This window comes from Rhagoletis pomonella, unplaced genomic scaffold (assembly GCF_013731165.1).
Source record: "Rhagoletis pomonella isolate Grant_MI unplaced genomic scaffold, Rhpom_1.0 Rhpom_scaffold_00001, whole genome shotgun sequence".
Classification (NCBI taxonomy): Eukaryota; Metazoa; Arthropoda; class Insecta; order Diptera; family Tephritidae; genus Rhagoletis; species Rhagoletis pomonella.
Window position 1 is genome coordinate 8,408,687 of NW_023458555.1, and position 16,314 is coordinate 8,425,000.

A 16,314-nucleotide genomic window follows, 5' to 3' on the forward strand; every position below is an offset into this window, starting at 1 on the left:
ATTGGTACGTTTTGGAAGTCAGCCTATCTTTTACCGTACATCTAAATTAAAAAGGTGGTTCTTCGCGCACTTCGGAAATCAACACCAACATCTTCTTCGGCAAGCAAACACCTTCAGAAATTGCCGTGGATCCACAGTAAATTTTTACCGTAGTTCTACGGTAATTTTTTACCGTGGATACACGGTAATTTTCCCGTGGGTACACGGCCATTTTTTACCGTTCAAAAATGAACGAGCGTCGGAGTTCAGCCATCAAGGACAGTAATATTTGGTGTGCAACAAGTTGTGGTTTACGTACATACATACCGGTAGCCCGACATAATTTATCTGGTTAATTTATCCACGGTTAACTGGATATGAAGTTTGATGAGGTGATTAGTTACACACCCTTTATACACTGAAAATTTGTTGTTTTTTTGAGACTTTTAATACATTTGTACATCACATAAGTAGATAATAACTTCAGTCGACTGGAACCACGCACGATAGTTGATAGAAATTCATTGTTCAACGGGGATCCCAAGGAACAATGCGGCCACTTTAAAATCTAGTTTGCAGTGTGTGTGTTTCCTTGTTTCCTTAAAAACTAGCTTACCTGGTCATCGTGATGGTAAAACAGGTACAGAAGTTCAGCTCCATATAATACATTAGCCATTTAGCTGGCGCTTCCGAAGAATTGAGTTACCATCATTCAATTTCAAATTCAAGATGATTGAAAACCATGTTATTATTACATCATGATTGAAAACTAAGTGGTCCGCCTACAGCTGTTTACTCAAAACTTCATGAACAACTTTCGACTTGAACACAAATAACACAATAAAAAGTAATTAATCACGGTACAACAGATCAAATTTCGACTTTCTTTTCTACAATTGGCGGTTATTTGATAAAACAAAACAGGGTGTAGTATATGCTTATTTATTGCTAAGCCTTGTAAATTTCACTGCATCGTTCCCTATGTTGCAATCTCCCGCGTTCCACCGTTTTAACAAAAAAAATAAACAAACAGCTGTTTTTGTTATCACTCGGTCAAACATCTTCATTGTCCTAATTGCGCCATGCTACTTAAACATTTTATTCACACACATGCTGGTCTTGCAAAACAAATACCTCGTAATCTTAAAGGTAAGAGCAAAAGTTCACAAGAATGGCTTACACGACAACTGGCCGATCCTTATGTGGAGAAAGCAAAAATGATGAATCTCCGTTGCCGAAGTGCCTTCAAATTATTGGAAATCGACGATAGGTTCAAGATACTGAGACCCGGCGATACTGTGCTGGATTGCGGGGCAGCTCCAGGTAGTTGGACGCAAGTAGCGGTTGATCGCACAAATGCCAATGGCGCTAAAGAAGGACATAAGAAGGGTGCTGTCTTCAGCATTGACTTGTTACACTTTCATGCTATACCGGTAAGTGATGTCAGTAAGTTGCTATAACACCAGCCAATATTCTTATTTGCATACACATGCAGGGCGCTACTGTATTCGGTGGCATGGATTTTACAACCCCTGTAGCTCAACAGCGTTTGCGAGAGGCATTGGCAAGCCGGCCGGTAAATTGTGTTCTCTCTGATATGGCGCCAAATGCAACGGGCGTGAAAATGTTGGATCAAGAGAATATAATGGGTTTGTGTTATGCTGTACTTCGATTCGCTCTAGCGATGTCTGCGCCAGAAGCCCATTTGGTCGTTAAACTATGGGCGAATGGTGATGTGCCTAAACTCGAAAAAGATTTGGAACGATTTTATGAGCATGTTAAACGTGTTAAACCCGAATCCAGTCGATCGGACTCCGCGGAATTTTTTCTGGTGGCCCGTCGTTTTAAGGGACTGGAGAAGACACTAGATAAAAGCGCAGACATTAAATGCTAATGCCACTAAGAGGTAAAGGGTATAAGTATTGTGGCCATATCATTTTATTAAATCAAATAAAAGGTTCGTTCCGTTTACATATATACATATATAGGTAAACTCCCTTTATTTAATTTATCTTTAATAACAACATGAATTCTTTGGTTGTATTAAGTTCGTACAATCAATAAAGTTCTATTATTATTTATAAAAAATATGTATGTAGGTATTTGAGAAAAACGAGTAGTAGTGGTGCGATTGCTCTACTATCAGTTACTGGACTACATGTTTATACCACTTTTTTGTAGTGAGTCAAATGGTGAATCATCCATTGCAACCATTTAGGTTGGTCACCAGGCGCCATATGCCCAGCGTTGCGAACCAAAATTTCAATTAAGTGACCAGCGTGTTTGGCATATCCGGCTATTTCTCCTTCCACGCGCCAAATTTGCCGCTCCGCTATTTTGTATTTATCAGCATCAGCAAACTTCAAATGCTTCAAGTAGTTGCGTGTCAAAGGATAGGCGACAATTATATCTAACTGACCACTATATATGCAAACAATGTAATCATTTAAAAGTTCCGCTATCCATGGTGCTACAGTATCCATAACATCCTTTTTCAAAAACTTTTCCACTTTATTCTCTTTGTCTAGATCGTGGAATGTCATGTTACCGACGTGAATTGCCCGCCGAGTTACTGACGATTGAATAAAATTGCCAAGTACTTCAGATGGTTCGTCACTATCGGTCTTCAAATAGTTGTAATAGAAATTATAACCAGTAAGGTTGTGAAAAATTGAACCATTTGTAAGATCGCCATTGACAAGACCGTCGAATACTTCAAATGCGCATTCCATATCATGCTGTTCAATGCATTTTTTGCCCTTCTCTTCTTGAATATGGAACTCTTTCAAGCCATGATCGTCGATTAAGCCCAATTGATATAAGTAATCACCATATTTGAGCTGATGTAAAGGATCAGAAAGTCCATTGCCTATAGCTAAACCTTTTAGCGGAATGTACATACGTGTATCAATGGCATTTTGTGCCAAATGAATGTGATACGCCAAAGCTGGTACGTATTTACCGGCATAGGATTCACCGGTTATCCAGAAACCGGTCGAATTTCTCCATTCAAAGAGTTCGTATAATTGCATCACTGCCTCATGAAGATTGCGTCCGACATCTTTTTCATTTCGTGCGTAGCCATCATCGCTTCCGGTGAAGCTGAAACCCGTACCAACTGGGTTGTCAATGTATATAAGATTGTGTGTGCTACTCCATGTGTAATTGCGCTTTTGCAAATGACCGTGGGAGTCAAACTCAAATGGCCCATTTTCTGCAAACAAACCAAACAACGAAGACGCGCCCGGCCCACCTTGTAACCATAAAACTACTGGCGCATAGGAGGGATCCTGCTCAGCGGGGAAATACCAGAAGAACATATTCGACTTGCGAGCTGCATCAACCGTTAAATACCCAGCATAGCTCTCTACCTTATGGAACTGACTGCCAAGTACGAGAGCTTTTTGTCGTACCTGTTCTTTTGGTATCTTATCGTCATTGATAAGAGGCGTAAGGAATAGTGGTTCGCCAGGATCGCCACCATCGTTATATTCTTCAAAGCGTGGATATGGATTGATAAAACTTCTTGCATACTTCAATTTGCGAGACTTCTTTGCATCGGCTGTTACAAATAGTGCCAACGTCGCCAAAATGGCGAAGAGGGCAACATGAGTTGCAGATTTCATGTCTGATGGTACCCAAAAATGAAAACAAATAAGCAGAAAGTGAATAGGGAGTATGTGTTGTATGCTGTAGCTAAATAGATCTTTAATGAAATAACGTTTTATGCTAAAATATATGATATGAGGTATGATTAGATAACAAACCTTTCAGTTGAAAAAATTTATATTTTAACAAAGAAACCCAACCAACTTGCTGCAAATTTGCAAAACAAATGCACAAGTAGTGCAGCGCCGCCGGTAAATTAGGGATGCAAAAAAAAAACATCGATGTATCGAGCAACATCGAGGGTCGTGGCTTCAAACATCGATGTGTGTCGGTGTTTCTTTACTAATTTTTAACCCTTTCATTTTTTGAGCGAACGATAAATACATAAGTACCTACTTTCATGGAATCATGCCCAAGTAAGTTCCTTTAATAAATTCGTAAATTCCAATCAATAAAGGGTGGGCCAAATAAGACCTACCAATTTCACGTAGCAGGTCCATAGTTTGCCTAGCAATGTGCACAGTAGCTCCACCTTGTTTCAACCACAAATTACGATGCTCTTCTGCCGTTGGCCGCAAAAAGTTGCCAATCATTGTTCTGTAAGAAGCCCCAGAAATCGTTTCTGGCGTTTCCTGCTCATTCTCGAAAAAATATGGACCGAAAACTTTTTGCGGCCATAACACCGCACGTAAATTAACTTATTTTGGCACTACGGAAAATCGGCGTTACCTAGACCAAAACACTTAAATTCCAAACCCTAGTACCAAAAGTTTGCAACCCTGCCGATTCGTGATTCTTTCCAGTTCGTTTCTTCCCATCCAGTTCATTTGACAACTTCAACAATGGCAAATTTTTCTAGATGCGGAGTACTCCAATTTGTTAATATTAATAATTGAAATAAGTGCATAAAGTGTTTAAAAACAAAAAGGTGTTTAACTCGCACATAAAGTGTTGATAATTCTTATGCAAATTATGATTTGAAAAAAGTGATGTCTGATATAGCTTATAAACTGAGTGAAAAATAGTGGACATGTTGAGAAGGAAAATGTTTTTTCGGTGGTCGGTGGTGTCGCGATCGTGGACGTCGATGTCGATTTTGCTTTTGCAATGGAACGTTGCTATTTGTTTCGGATTGTGTATTTTGATTGCATCAGCCACTTTGTCTACGGCAACAGTCACGCCAGGCTCAGCAAAAATTAAAACAACTGTTGAAAATGCACAAAATTTGTCAAAGGAAAATGGGAATAATACTGATTCAAGGGAGGGTGTTGCAACCGAACAAGTGCGAGTGTTTCGCCTGAGGGAGGTAGGTGTAACAAAAAGCAAAACATATGTACATACATGTGTGTCAACAATAAATTGATGAAGTGGCATGGTGGCGCTGCCTACATATTTTAGCCGGTACGATAAATAATTGTATGTAATCTGTATCATTCCATAGGCATGCACTGATTTGGCACGAGATGAAGAAACATTAATGGTGTTCTCGACATTAGGGGGCGGATTAACAGCTATCGATCCGATAACAAGTGAAATACGCTGGACCATAGCAGACGGTGAGTAAATCATCCGAATCTACATACATACATAATAATCATATAAATGCATGAATATACACTTTTGGGTGCCCTTTGGCAAAATGTACACAACATTTTCAATATAAATAAGCAATGAAATGTTATCCTGGCATCTAACTGCTAATATATTTTGCTGAGTCAGCAAAAAATTTCTAAACAAATGTATTTTTCAAATGCATTAAGAAACAATTTCATATATGTTACAAAGGCTTACTAACATCCGCGTATGTATGTATACTAGGGTTATTTTTTGTGACTATTGTTTTTTGTTCACTCCTACTTCAAAATTTTTTGAAAAACACCTAACAAAAAGCTCTCTGAAAATTTGAACCCTTAATATTAACATTAGGTAATATTAACATTAAGTAGGAAATTGAAAGTCCTACAAGTTTGCCATTTATATTTTTTCTGTAGCTCTTCTTATTTTCGAGATAGGGGCAAAAAAACGAGAATTTCATTTAAAAATTGGGTTTAGTGACCCGTGCTGCCTCGGTGATGGGAGTTAAGATTAAACCGTTATATACACTTTTGTACAGCATTCAATTTGGAAGAAAACCCATCATTGACCGAAATTATACCATAAAATTCCTCTGAGCTGTGGACTTTTTAAGAAAAAAACTCTAAAGTTTACGTGTATTTTATATGGAAAATCATTTCACGCCTTGGGCGAGTACTTTATGTTAATATTAAGGGTTTAAATTTTCAGTGACCTCTTTCTTAGGTGTTTTCCACAAAATTTTGAGGTAAGAGAGAAAAAACAACAATAGCCGCAAAAAAATCGCCCTAATGTATACATATATATACATAATGTATGGGTATGTAAATTACAAAAACACTAATTAAAAAAAATTAAAAAAATAATTGGCCTTCACAGTTTTGCTAAGTTGGTCCAACTTTCCCTCCAATTTGTAGTGTCTGACAAGATGTTATGACACGAATGTAGGGACCTCCAACAGACGAAATGGTTTTATGAGAAATTTTTTCAGGACAAAAATACACTCGGAGGTTTGCAATTGCCAACCTAGGAGTCGACCGCGGTTAGAAAATAGACTCAGGATTGGAACCCATGTCCCACCGGAGTTGTATTACGCACTTCTAATCACTCTGCTACAGCAGCTGCCTAAGACTAACTAATTGGCCAGATAATTACGTTGGTTCTTGGATTTCTTGTGGGTACTCGTTCATAAATTTAAACAGTTGAGTAAATTGTTGTGATTGTCCCGCGTTCACCATATGGTTGTTCCCACAATTAAAAGTGTGTGTTAATATATTTACCCGTCTAATAATTTATGCTTTTAACTAAAAGGACTTTCAAATCGCTTTTACGTATGAGTAAAAAAATATGTGTATGTTAAACTTTTGTAAACCTCTAAGCTCTAATCATGATAAAAACATAGTAAGGTAGAACCGTTCTCTCAATTTGTCGGCCATGATTTTTTTTTTGATGTTTGCCAACATTTTAAAATCATATAAAAGTGAAAATAAAAAATTGAAATTGTTCGAAATTGTTGTTGCTTGAGATTGAAAATGAAAATGTGTGTGTGAGTTTGTGAGTAAATTTAAAAATTAAATTGTTTGGAAACGTCAAGAATTTTAAAAGTGACTCTCAGCGGTTCTACCTTACTATATTTTTATCATGGCTCTAATTTCGTTTTATTTTACAGAGCCTTCTATATGAATGCGTGCAAACTAGTAAAATTAAGGGGACTATTCACAAATCGCTTTTATATAAGCACATACATATAGAAATAATATTTTACTTGTACTTTTAGAATTTTTGTTACCATAAAAATGCCTGTTTTCTGCATACTTAAGGTATGAGTGAAGTTTGGTGGGTATTATTTTCCATTGCGCCTAACCGCAAAAGCCCAATAAAATCCATAAAAGCCATAAAAGCCATAAAAGCCAAGTAAAACATATTTTTCGTGCTCTCCAGCGTCACCTAAAATAATAAGATGGTCTGGCACATTTAATTAAACGAAATTTTTTCCTTTATTGAAAACGTCGACGGATGTATAAGAAAAATGTATAGAAGTTTCTTTCGGTTTGCTACTGTAATGGCGTATCAGTGGGAGACTGCATGGAAATGCCGATAACAATAAGCCTTCCGCCACTCATTGGATTCTGTCATAAATTTTGTGTTGATAACAAAATGATAACTGATTTCTTAATTTCTTATATCGTAACCGCACCGATGTATATTTATGTGTGAGCGTAGAAAAAATAATACAACTCAAAACATTTTGCTAATTTAAGCGTAAGCACGAAACGAAAATATACTGAGTATAAGCATGTACATACATATGTTTGCACTGACTAAATACATATACATATAATATATTGATTTTGCCGATATGTGCATTTATTTGCTCCAGTGTTTATCGATTTTTTTGATTTATTTTATTGCTTTTATTTTACACAGGTGGTTCATAATTTATAATTTAGGTATTTTATACTATCGTTAGACGATTCCCAGCAGATAATTTCAGGAGTTAAAAGTCCTTCCGGAAGACCTGCCTGAGAGTCAAGAGGCCTACCACTCTACATTCCTTTCTCCTTTCTTTTTTATATGGAGTCGCACAAATTGAAGGCCTTCCTCTTTTGCTATCCATAGAAGGCCTTCCAGAAGGGCTTTTATAGGACGTAATTCAGAAGGCCTTTTGGTTTTCCTTTAAATTTGCTTCTTTAATTTATAAAAATCCAAAATTTTTAAATTATTTGCGTAAGCTTTATATCAAATATGTGTTATAGCAACTTAAAAGCTATATTGAAATCCATTTGCAGTGCTAAATAACTACATTATTTATGCATTCGCGTAAATTTTAAATGAACAAGCCCTTCTAGAAGGTATGCAAGGAAGCACTTTTTCAGCCCTTCTGGGGTAGGCCTCTTAGAATGGCTTCACTTAAGAAGGCCTACCTAAATTATCTTCTGGGTGTGGTGTATAAATGTTTAATGTACATACATATGTATGTATGTACATATATATAGCAACACAAAATAAATGTCTACAAGTATGCATATACATATACATATATATACATAGAAGTACATTTGTACATGCTCATGCATCTATGATTAAATATGGCACTGACATAAAGTTGTATATATGTACATATGTAAGTACATCGCATACTGCTGAAGCTGTAGCTAACTGCGTGGCAAAACCCGCACATGTTTTTGCTCTAATTGCAAATTCTGGGCTCATGTGTTTTTCTGGCTATCAAATTTTGTTCAATGCGAACTTCTATGCTCATCACTCTGGTGTGACTAATTTTTGTATACTTACTTGTATTAATGTATTTATGTGCGTATGTATGTATGTACATACCTTTGCATGTAAACATATATATTGCGTATACTGTATAAAGATAGTTTATGGGCAATCAGAGCTTTAGAAATCATTCGGAAAATTAAAGAATTTGTTTGCAATAAATTGTATGGAACTTTGATCACACATTCATATCGAGTCCATACATATGTATGTACATACATACATAAGTACGCATGTACGTATGCAAAAATACCTTTATGAGCAGCTTTACCAAGCGATGTAAATATATACGAATATCTGGATAATAACTACATATCGATGGTCCTCTGCAATAACGGTCCTCTGCTTTATACTTACATTAGTCCGGATTAGAAACAGGTTAGGCAAGTATTAAAGACATGGGACACTTAATAGATGTAAGGGTTTTTTATTTTAATTTTTTTAATTTTGAATTGTGTCGTTATTCTAGAGGACCATAGATATGTATGTATATTAATATCTATGCATACATCATATTATGTACATTGCTACGTTTGTAAATCTAAATGTTTTTAATAGTTTCTGAACGTCATTAACTCTGCCATTTGCTGACTCAAAAGCAGCTATGTAAATTTATTTTTGTTAGTTATCATTTAAAACAAAGGAGGAAAATACATACAGTCACATTGTTCTACGGTATTTGCTATTAACTTACCGAAACAATGAGGAGTCTGACTTTTACCAAAGAGTATTATAGTTTTTAGCTACATACAAACAGCATGTTTTATATAGTATCCCTGCAAACTAAAATTCCCACAATCTTAACACAATCTTTAAGAGAAGTGGTAAGGATTTCTTTACGAATCTTTAAAGAAAGTGGTGGTTGTTGTAGCAGCATACATATTCCCCAAAGAATTGTTTGGGAGTGTTGCTGGAGTCCTTGGCCAGGTATAAATCTGGGTCGTTCCGGTTACGTAGACCCGACTGTCGTGGGAACACTTTAAAAAAAGTCATATGAAGTGGTTAACATGAACTCCACGAAATTTCTGTTCCGTTTCATAAAGAAAATTCTGTAACATTTTTCACATGCCACTATGGTCTAAATATCTGTTTTTCTTGGCGAAACTAACTGTATACATGTATTTTTTCTTCTTGCTATATTTTTAGATATTAAGTACAATAGCATTTGGAAAAGATAACTTTGTTTTTGTAAAAAGCCATAATGTAAAATGCGCTTTGTTAAAAATTCTATGAATTTGCTAAGTTTTAGGGCACGTCTTTCCGTTATGTCGTAGGCCAGGCCGATTGAGATAGTTTTATGTTCGGAACAAATAGTAGAAAAAAAAGTCCCATGCATACATTTCCCAAAGATTTTCAGTCAACTCAAATCGATCCATTTCAACTTCAGCTGGTCTACGTTAGCAGAATGATCCTGATTTAAATCTAGCCATGGACTGTCATTTCAGCAACATTCCTCAAAATTGTTTTAGGAGTTTTTATGTTATTATAACAACCACTACTCACACAGATTTAGCATATTTTTGAACAAATTTGAAATTATTTTAATTTTTCCAAATTAATTCATAGAAATCCTCTCCCCACAGATCCACCAATACGCGCTGAACAAGAAGAAAATGTACAAGCGCCACAATATTTACCTGATCCAAGAGATGGCAGCATTTATCAACTTGGCGACATGGGTAACTTAAAGAAATTGCCCTACACCATACCTCAGCTTGTAGCCAGCGCGCCGTGCCGCTCATCCGACGGCATTTTGTATTCGGGCAAAAAGAGCGATACTTGGTTCATGGTCGATCCAAAGTCGGGTACCCGTAAGAAAGTTATGGGCTTTGGACCTGGCGCCACCGAAGCAGATGCCATACAAAACCCAACGGAAAATGAGAATAAGGCGAAGCGTGGCACTTCGCAGTCGATTTACTTGGGGCGCACCCAGTACACTGTGATGATGTACGACAGCTTGGCGAAGGGAAAGAATGCCAAGCCTTGGAATATCACTTTCTATGATTACAGTGCGCACACTATGACACCGGATATATCGAAGGAGTATGGTGAGTTGGGTGATAGCAAAAAAAAAAAGAAAAACAAAGTATCAAATAAAGACAAATTTTTTTATTTTTATTTTTGCTAGAATATCTGCACTTAACCACCACATCCAATGGTAATATAGTCACTTTGGATCGCAAGAATGGCAAGTTTTTGTGGCGACGCGATCTAACAAGTCCAGTGGTCGCTGCATTTCTGCTCGGTGCTGAGGGTCTACTTAGTGTGCCTTTCACCACGGTCTCCGACGAGGCATTTGAATCCATATTGGAGGAGTCCAAGACCGGCAATGTGAATACCGTCAAGTTATTGTAGGTGGTTGAAAATAGAGTATCTACTTGAAATCTGCTTAAAAATAACGTTCTTACATATTCTTAGCCAATCGCTGTATGTGGGCGAGCATCGTCATGGCCTTTATGCGCTGCCCTCGTTGGTGGACGAAGACACACCACGCATTTCAGCCAGTCTCCCAATAAAACTTTTGGATGGTCCCAATTCTGCTAACGAAGAATCAAATCCCAAAATGATTTACATCAATGATGTTATACGCAAGAATGCTGGCATTGTGCTCGGCCACTACAATATGCCTACTGATGGCAATTTGCAAATATCACCCTCACCTTCGAAAGAGGAAACCAGTAATGGCCTCGCCACCATAAACCACTTCCCCGATGTGGGCTCTGTGGATTCAAATGGTTACAGCATTATTACAGGTTCGAGTAACGAAAAGAACTCTGCAGAAATCGGTGTACAAACTGAGCCAGTAATTGAATTAAAAATAGAGTCAACGAATGCCTTCAATAAGACCAAAAAAGTTATCATTGCGAATAGTAATAAAATACAAAAGTTCTTCAACGACTGGTTCATGGAACATCCGAGCGGTAAAGTGCATCAGATACTAATTGTTTTGGTGTTGGCTATGGTCGCCATGTTCTGGTACATGTGCAGCACGATGCGTGAGTTGAAAAACCAAAGTGAAAATGGTTCCAAAACGTACTCTTCCTCCAACAAGAGTAGCGGCGGCAGCAGCAACATAAATGCATTGGACCTCATCGATCTGGGCGATGGAAATATTCGCGTAGGCAAAATTTCCTTCAACTCCAGTGAAGTGCTGGGAAAGGGTTGTGAGGGCACCTTTGTGTTTCGAGGCACATTTGAAGAGCGCTCTGTGGCGGTGAAACGGCTGCTGCCCGAATGTTTCACATTCGCCGATCGGGAGGTTGCATTACTGCGCGAAAGCGATGCGCACGAGAATGTGGTGCGGTATTTCTGCACCGAACAGGATCGCCAATTTCGTTACATAGCAGTGGAGCTGTGCGCCGCTACGTTGCAAGATTACACGGAGGGCGAGCGCAGCAAAGAGCTGCGCACCCAAATCAACGTTTGGGAGGTTTTGCGCCAAGCAGCAGCAGGCCTGAGTCACTTGCATTCATTGCATATCGGTGAGTTGCCGTATAAGACAGACATGTAAAGATGAATATGTAGAAGAAAAAAAAACAACAACATTGATTACTAATGCTTGTATTTTTGCTTTGCTTGCAGTGCATCGCGACATCAAACCTCAAAACGTGTTGCTTTCACTGCCCGATATTAGCGGCACCGTACGTGTTATGATATCCGATTTCGGCTTATGCAAAAAGTTGAATTTTGGCAAGACAAGCTTTTCGCGCCGTTCCGGTGTTACCGGTACAGATGGATGGATTGCGCCCGAAATGATGCGCGGACTGCGTACGGTGAGTAGGCAGTTGGGGCGTTAATGCCCAAAGAAGATATGATTACATATTTGCCTTGTGGTTGCATTACAGACAACCGCTGTAGATATTTTTTCACTTGGTTGCGTCTACTACTATGTGCTTACGGGTGGTCATCATGCGTTTGGCGATGCGCTTAAACGACAGCACAACATACTGGCGCACGACTACAATTTGTCAAAATTAAAGGTGGATTCAGACGATGATGAGAACATGCCTGAAGAGGCGAGCAAGTTCGTAAGTAACAAAAGCGAAAGACTGCAAATATTTTTTGTATATTGTACTAATAATCTCTACATTACAACAGATTCTTGCTGAACAGCTTATCGCAGATATGATACATAAAGACGCGCAATGCCGTCCACTGGCGCGCTGCATAAGCGCCCATCCTGTCTTTTGGAATAATCAGAAGATATTGGCATTTCTACAGGACGTCAGCGATCGCGTTGAGAAATTGCAATTCCATGTAGAGCCGCTAAAGTCGCTAGAGAAGAATGGTCGTTGCATAGTGCGCGACGACTGGAATGCGCATGTCGATCCACTCATAACGGAGGATCTGCGCAAATATCGTGGCTATATGGGCGCTAGTGTGCGCGATTTACTGCGCGCGCTGCGCAATAAGGTAAGTTGAATGGCGGCAACAGTTTTAATTTAAGCTCACGCAAATTTCTCTTTTTCTCTCCCACCTTATCTCCGCCAGAAACATCATTACCACGAACTCACGCCCGAGGTGCAACAAAAGCTCGGTTGTATTCCGCATGATTTCACAAATTATTGGATTAATAAATTTCCTGAATTAATATCACACGCGTATCATGCATTTAGTATTTGTGCCGAGGAGCCAATCTTCGGGCATTATTACAATGCCGACTATCACTTCAGCCGACCATGGTATTTCGATGCGGACGACAATCTCTTTCAATCGCTGCAGTACGATCCCAAGCCTTTGCAGAGGCAAGTAGCAGCGGGCGCTAAAGATGGCAGCGCTAGTCCAAAACGTCCGCCGCGTACACCTGAAAAGCAGCAACAACTGAAGCAGCGCAAAGGTATTTATAATTTTCGCAAAACACCAGATGCCACCGAAGTTGTTGGTGTTGGTTTGCAACGCAATTTGGATTTAGGGATAGCAGCGGCGGAAGAGGAGGACGAAGCTGGCACTAAACGGGATGTGTTTGCAAATTTTAAATTTCGTCGAAACTACGGGAAATCGGCAAATCGTATTTATGGAAACTTCAATGCAAATGCAAATGCGAATGCCAATAATGGTGGCAACAAAGAGAAGAATGTCACATGGACATTGCCTGGTAAACAGGCCAATGACGAATGAGTAAGAAATTTATGCATAGAGAAAAATATTACTTTAGTTTAAATTGCAAAGTGCATATTTCGTTAAGATACATAAGTTATTAGTGTTAAAGACGATGATGATGTTTATTAGATGAGGAAGATCAGCTATTTCCTAGTAGCGTGCTATGTATGATAACGCAAACTCTTTTGAATCAATGTCCCCTGATATTTTTTGAAAGTCTCAATTTGGTTTTTTTTTTTTATTGATAAGAAAGCACTTTTCTGATTATGATTTATGATTTTGAAATCATTGTTTCGATACAGTTTTCATTCTACCAGTGTAATTACATTTTTTATATCTAGAGGCAGCCAAATTGCTCTCGATAGTGAGTGAGTTCTTGGTAATTAAGATTCTGATTATATTCTTTTCCGGTGTTTTTTTTCGAAAACTGAAAAAATCGCAGAACCAAATATTCTGTTAAACATTAACGGCTTGAATACGTACAATGAGTTTATCATAAACCTACTAAATCTATTCTGGTTCCGTTTACCCAGAGGAAAAAGTTATCCATGACAGAATTTACTCTGGGCGGCACTAGAATAGGGCTCTCAAATGAAGCAAAATACCTGGGGGTGTGGCTGGATAAGACACTCACCTAGAATGTACATTTGGATGCAACCGTAAACAAGGCGATTAGAGCCTTCTTCGCATGCACGCGACTGTCCATCACAAGAAGCTTCAAAAAAGCTCATAAATCTAGGCAGGGAAGACCTTCGAACTCTCACTGGGTACTTCACGGGACATTGTTCCCTGCGTTATCACCTCAGTAAAATGAAGCTTTCAGACACGAGCGTCTGTCGCTTCTGTGAGATGGACGAAGAAACGCCAGAAAACATCCTTTGTGAATGTGTTGCTTCACGTATAGGGTAAAGGGCCACGCACAATAGACCACCCTAGAGGTCGCAGTGCTCAAACCTCATAATATTAATAATAATCATAAACGATTTTGGACGATATATGTTATTGGGATTTCGAATGAGAGAGCAAATTACTATTAGAAATACTGTGGGAACATATCAAGCCCTAACCGCCAAATTAATGTAAGCGACATTTTTTCCAAAAATTTCTTTTTTATGCAGAAATGCATCTGACGCTCTAGGAATATTTCTGTATCAAAAAGAAAATATTGAAAACATGTCGCTTACGTTATTTTGGGTCTAGGTTACTTTTAATCTATTTTTTTATTTTTATTTTTAATGAAACTTACGATCCTCATAGCCTGGGACTGTATTGAAATCATATTTTTAAATATTTGAAAATTAAATGCCAAAGCCCTTCTTCATTAACATGACAACATACATATGTACATTTCTATGTATGTATGCACATTCGTAAATAAGTATGTTTGTTAATTCCAGTGCATAATCTTTGAGTATTAAAATTTCTGGGGATGTTTTAGTTTTTTATTCAAAGAAATTTAAAAACTCATGCATTTTATAGCGAAATAAATTTATTAAAATAAAAATTTGTATATAATACAAAAAAATTATATATAATCTATACATACATATGTATGTATGTATATTAATAAGCGGCGGTTTTTTCAGTCTACAGCTAGAAATGATGGTTGCAACAAAAGTGTTGGTTTCAATGGCAGTTAAAAAAAAAAATACTTTAATAAATAACACTGCTAAAAAATGTTCAACTTTTGATTTTATCTGAGCTCACTATGTCATCGTACAGTTCCATAAGTAAAGTAACTCTTCTTCTTATCGTTTTGCCTGGCAGGCTGTAGGTGTGTGTTTGGCAGGCTGTAGGTGTATTTTTGGTTAGTGTATTGGTGTTTTTGGTTTCAGTGTGTTAGTGTATTTTGAATAAATTGTAATAGAAATAAAAGAAATTGTAATAGAAATGAAAGAAATTGTAAAAGACAAGAGCACATGCCAAAAAACAGGTGATCTCAGCTGTAGGCATTTTTTGGCAATCAGCTGATAGTGTTTTTACTTATGAAACTGTACGATGCACTATGTGCTCATAAGAATATGTAAATAAAAATTTTCTAAAATATTCAGTACCCAGATAAAAAAGAAAAAAAAACTGAAAAATACGGCATAAGAAAGGATAAGAGATACTCTGTAAAATGATTTTTATAGTTTTTCGAGAAGCAAAACCCCTGGCGTTGCTAAGTAACCTCGATAAAGCCAATCTCTCAGAAAGGGCTAGACTTATCTAATATTAAAAAAAAGGGATTTTTTTCTATAATAACTTCGCTACAAGTCCAAGCTAGTTAAATATGTATTTGCATTAACTACTTCGCTAAGAATAACAGCGACAATTATTCAGTATGCTTGTTGACTGAAAAACTCATCGCTTGAAACTAAAAATCAGAAAAAGTGTCTGTCAAATGCACGTAATTTGTCTGTGATAACATTTATTGTTAAACTTAAGAGTTGTATTAGAAATAGCTTAGTTTCGATTGCAAGCGAAAAGCAAAAAAGGAGTCTAATTTTTTTGTAAAATATTTTAAGTATGTCTTTATGTTCGTATGCACAAATAGCGCTCATTTATGCCCGATCGTATATTCATTATTTGTGAAAAAAAAAAAATCCTTGGAATTATCAAAATAATTAGCCTTGTTTTAACGCTTGCAATTAACAAGCAAATTGCAACGAAAACACATACCATAATACATTTAAACAATTAGCCTACAAATATAATTACCTTCTTCTGTATAATTTATAAAGGTTGCACTTTTAGCTGACATGTAAATTCTTATTACATTTTATATAATTTAGT

At 37.4% G+C, this 16,314-nt stretch overlaps 3 protein-coding genes across 4 annotated transcripts; 2 read left to right on the forward strand and 1 right to left on the reverse strand.

Annotated features, from left to right (window-relative positions):
- The first annotated feature begins 976 nt into the window (after positions 1 to 976).
- On the forward strand, positions 977 to 1,981 carry LOC118738036 (rRNA methyltransferase 2, mitochondrial). Its single transcript, XM_036468920.1, has 2 exons — positions 977 to 1,412; positions 1,475 to 1,981. The coding sequence occupies exons 1-2, from the start codon at positions 1,062 to 1,064 to the stop codon at positions 1,871 to 1,873; spliced, it is 750 nt and encodes a 249-aa protein (XP_036324813.1). The 5' UTR covers positions 977 to 1,061; the 3' UTR covers positions 1,874 to 1,981.
- Positions 1,952 to 3,857, reverse strand: LOC118738024 (venom serine carboxypeptidase). Of its 2 annotated transcripts, none has more exons than XM_036468902.1 (2): positions 3,747 to 3,857; positions 1,952 to 3,607 (listed from the first exon to the last, which is right to left on the reverse strand). In XM_036468902.1, the coding sequence occupies exon 2, from the start codon at positions 3,603 to 3,605 to the stop codon at positions 2,142 to 2,144; it is 1,464 nt and encodes a 487-aa protein (XP_036324795.1). In that variant the 5' UTR covers positions 3,606 to 3,607; positions 3,747 to 3,857; the 3' UTR covers positions 1,952 to 2,141. The 2 variants fall into 2 exon arrangements, with proteins under 2 accessions (XP_036324795.1, XP_036324800.1); XM_036468907.1 differs by having other exon boundaries at positions 1,952 to 3,617; positions 3,747 to 3,826.
- A 543-nt stretch (positions 3,858 to 4,400) lies between these two features.
- LOC118738041 (serine/threonine-protein kinase/endoribonuclease IRE1) lies at positions 4,401 to 14,672 on the forward strand. Its single transcript, XM_036468934.1, has 9 exons — positions 4,401 to 4,894; positions 5,030 to 5,144; positions 10,023 to 10,487; positions 10,568 to 10,790; positions 10,858 to 11,921; positions 12,022 to 12,212; positions 12,285 to 12,467; positions 12,538 to 12,852; positions 12,931 to 14,672. The coding sequence occupies exons 1-9, from the start codon at positions 4,619 to 4,621 to the stop codon at positions 13,555 to 13,557; spliced, it is 3,459 nt and encodes a 1,152-aa protein (XP_036324827.1). The 5' UTR covers positions 4,401 to 4,618; the 3' UTR covers positions 13,558 to 14,672.
- The last annotated feature ends 1,642 nt before the right edge of the window (positions 14,673 to 16,314 follow it).

Coding starts and splice junctions, on each gene's coding strand:
- LOC118738036 (XM_036468920.1), top strand. CDS start 1,062: ATGCTACTTAAACATTTTATTCACACACATGCTGGTCTTGCAAAACAA. Junction 1,413..1,474: donor TACACTTTCATGCTATACCG/GTAAGTGATGTC, acceptor ATACACATGCAG/GGCGCTACTGTATTCGGTGG.
- LOC118738024 (XM_036468902.1), bottom strand. CDS start 3,605: ATGAAATCTGCAACTCATGTTGCCCTCTTCGCCATTTTGGCGACGTTG.
- LOC118738041 (XM_036468934.1), top strand. CDS start 4,619: ATGTTGAGAAGGAAAATGTTTTTTCGGTGGTCGGTGGTGTCGCGATCG. Junction 10,488..10,567: donor GGATATATCGAAGGAGTATG/GTGAGTTGGGTG, acceptor TATTTTTGCTAG/AATATCTGCACTTAACCACC. Junction 12,213..12,284: donor TGATGCGCGGACTGCGTACG/GTGAGTAGGCAG, acceptor GTTGCATTACAG/ACAACCGCTGTAGATATTTT.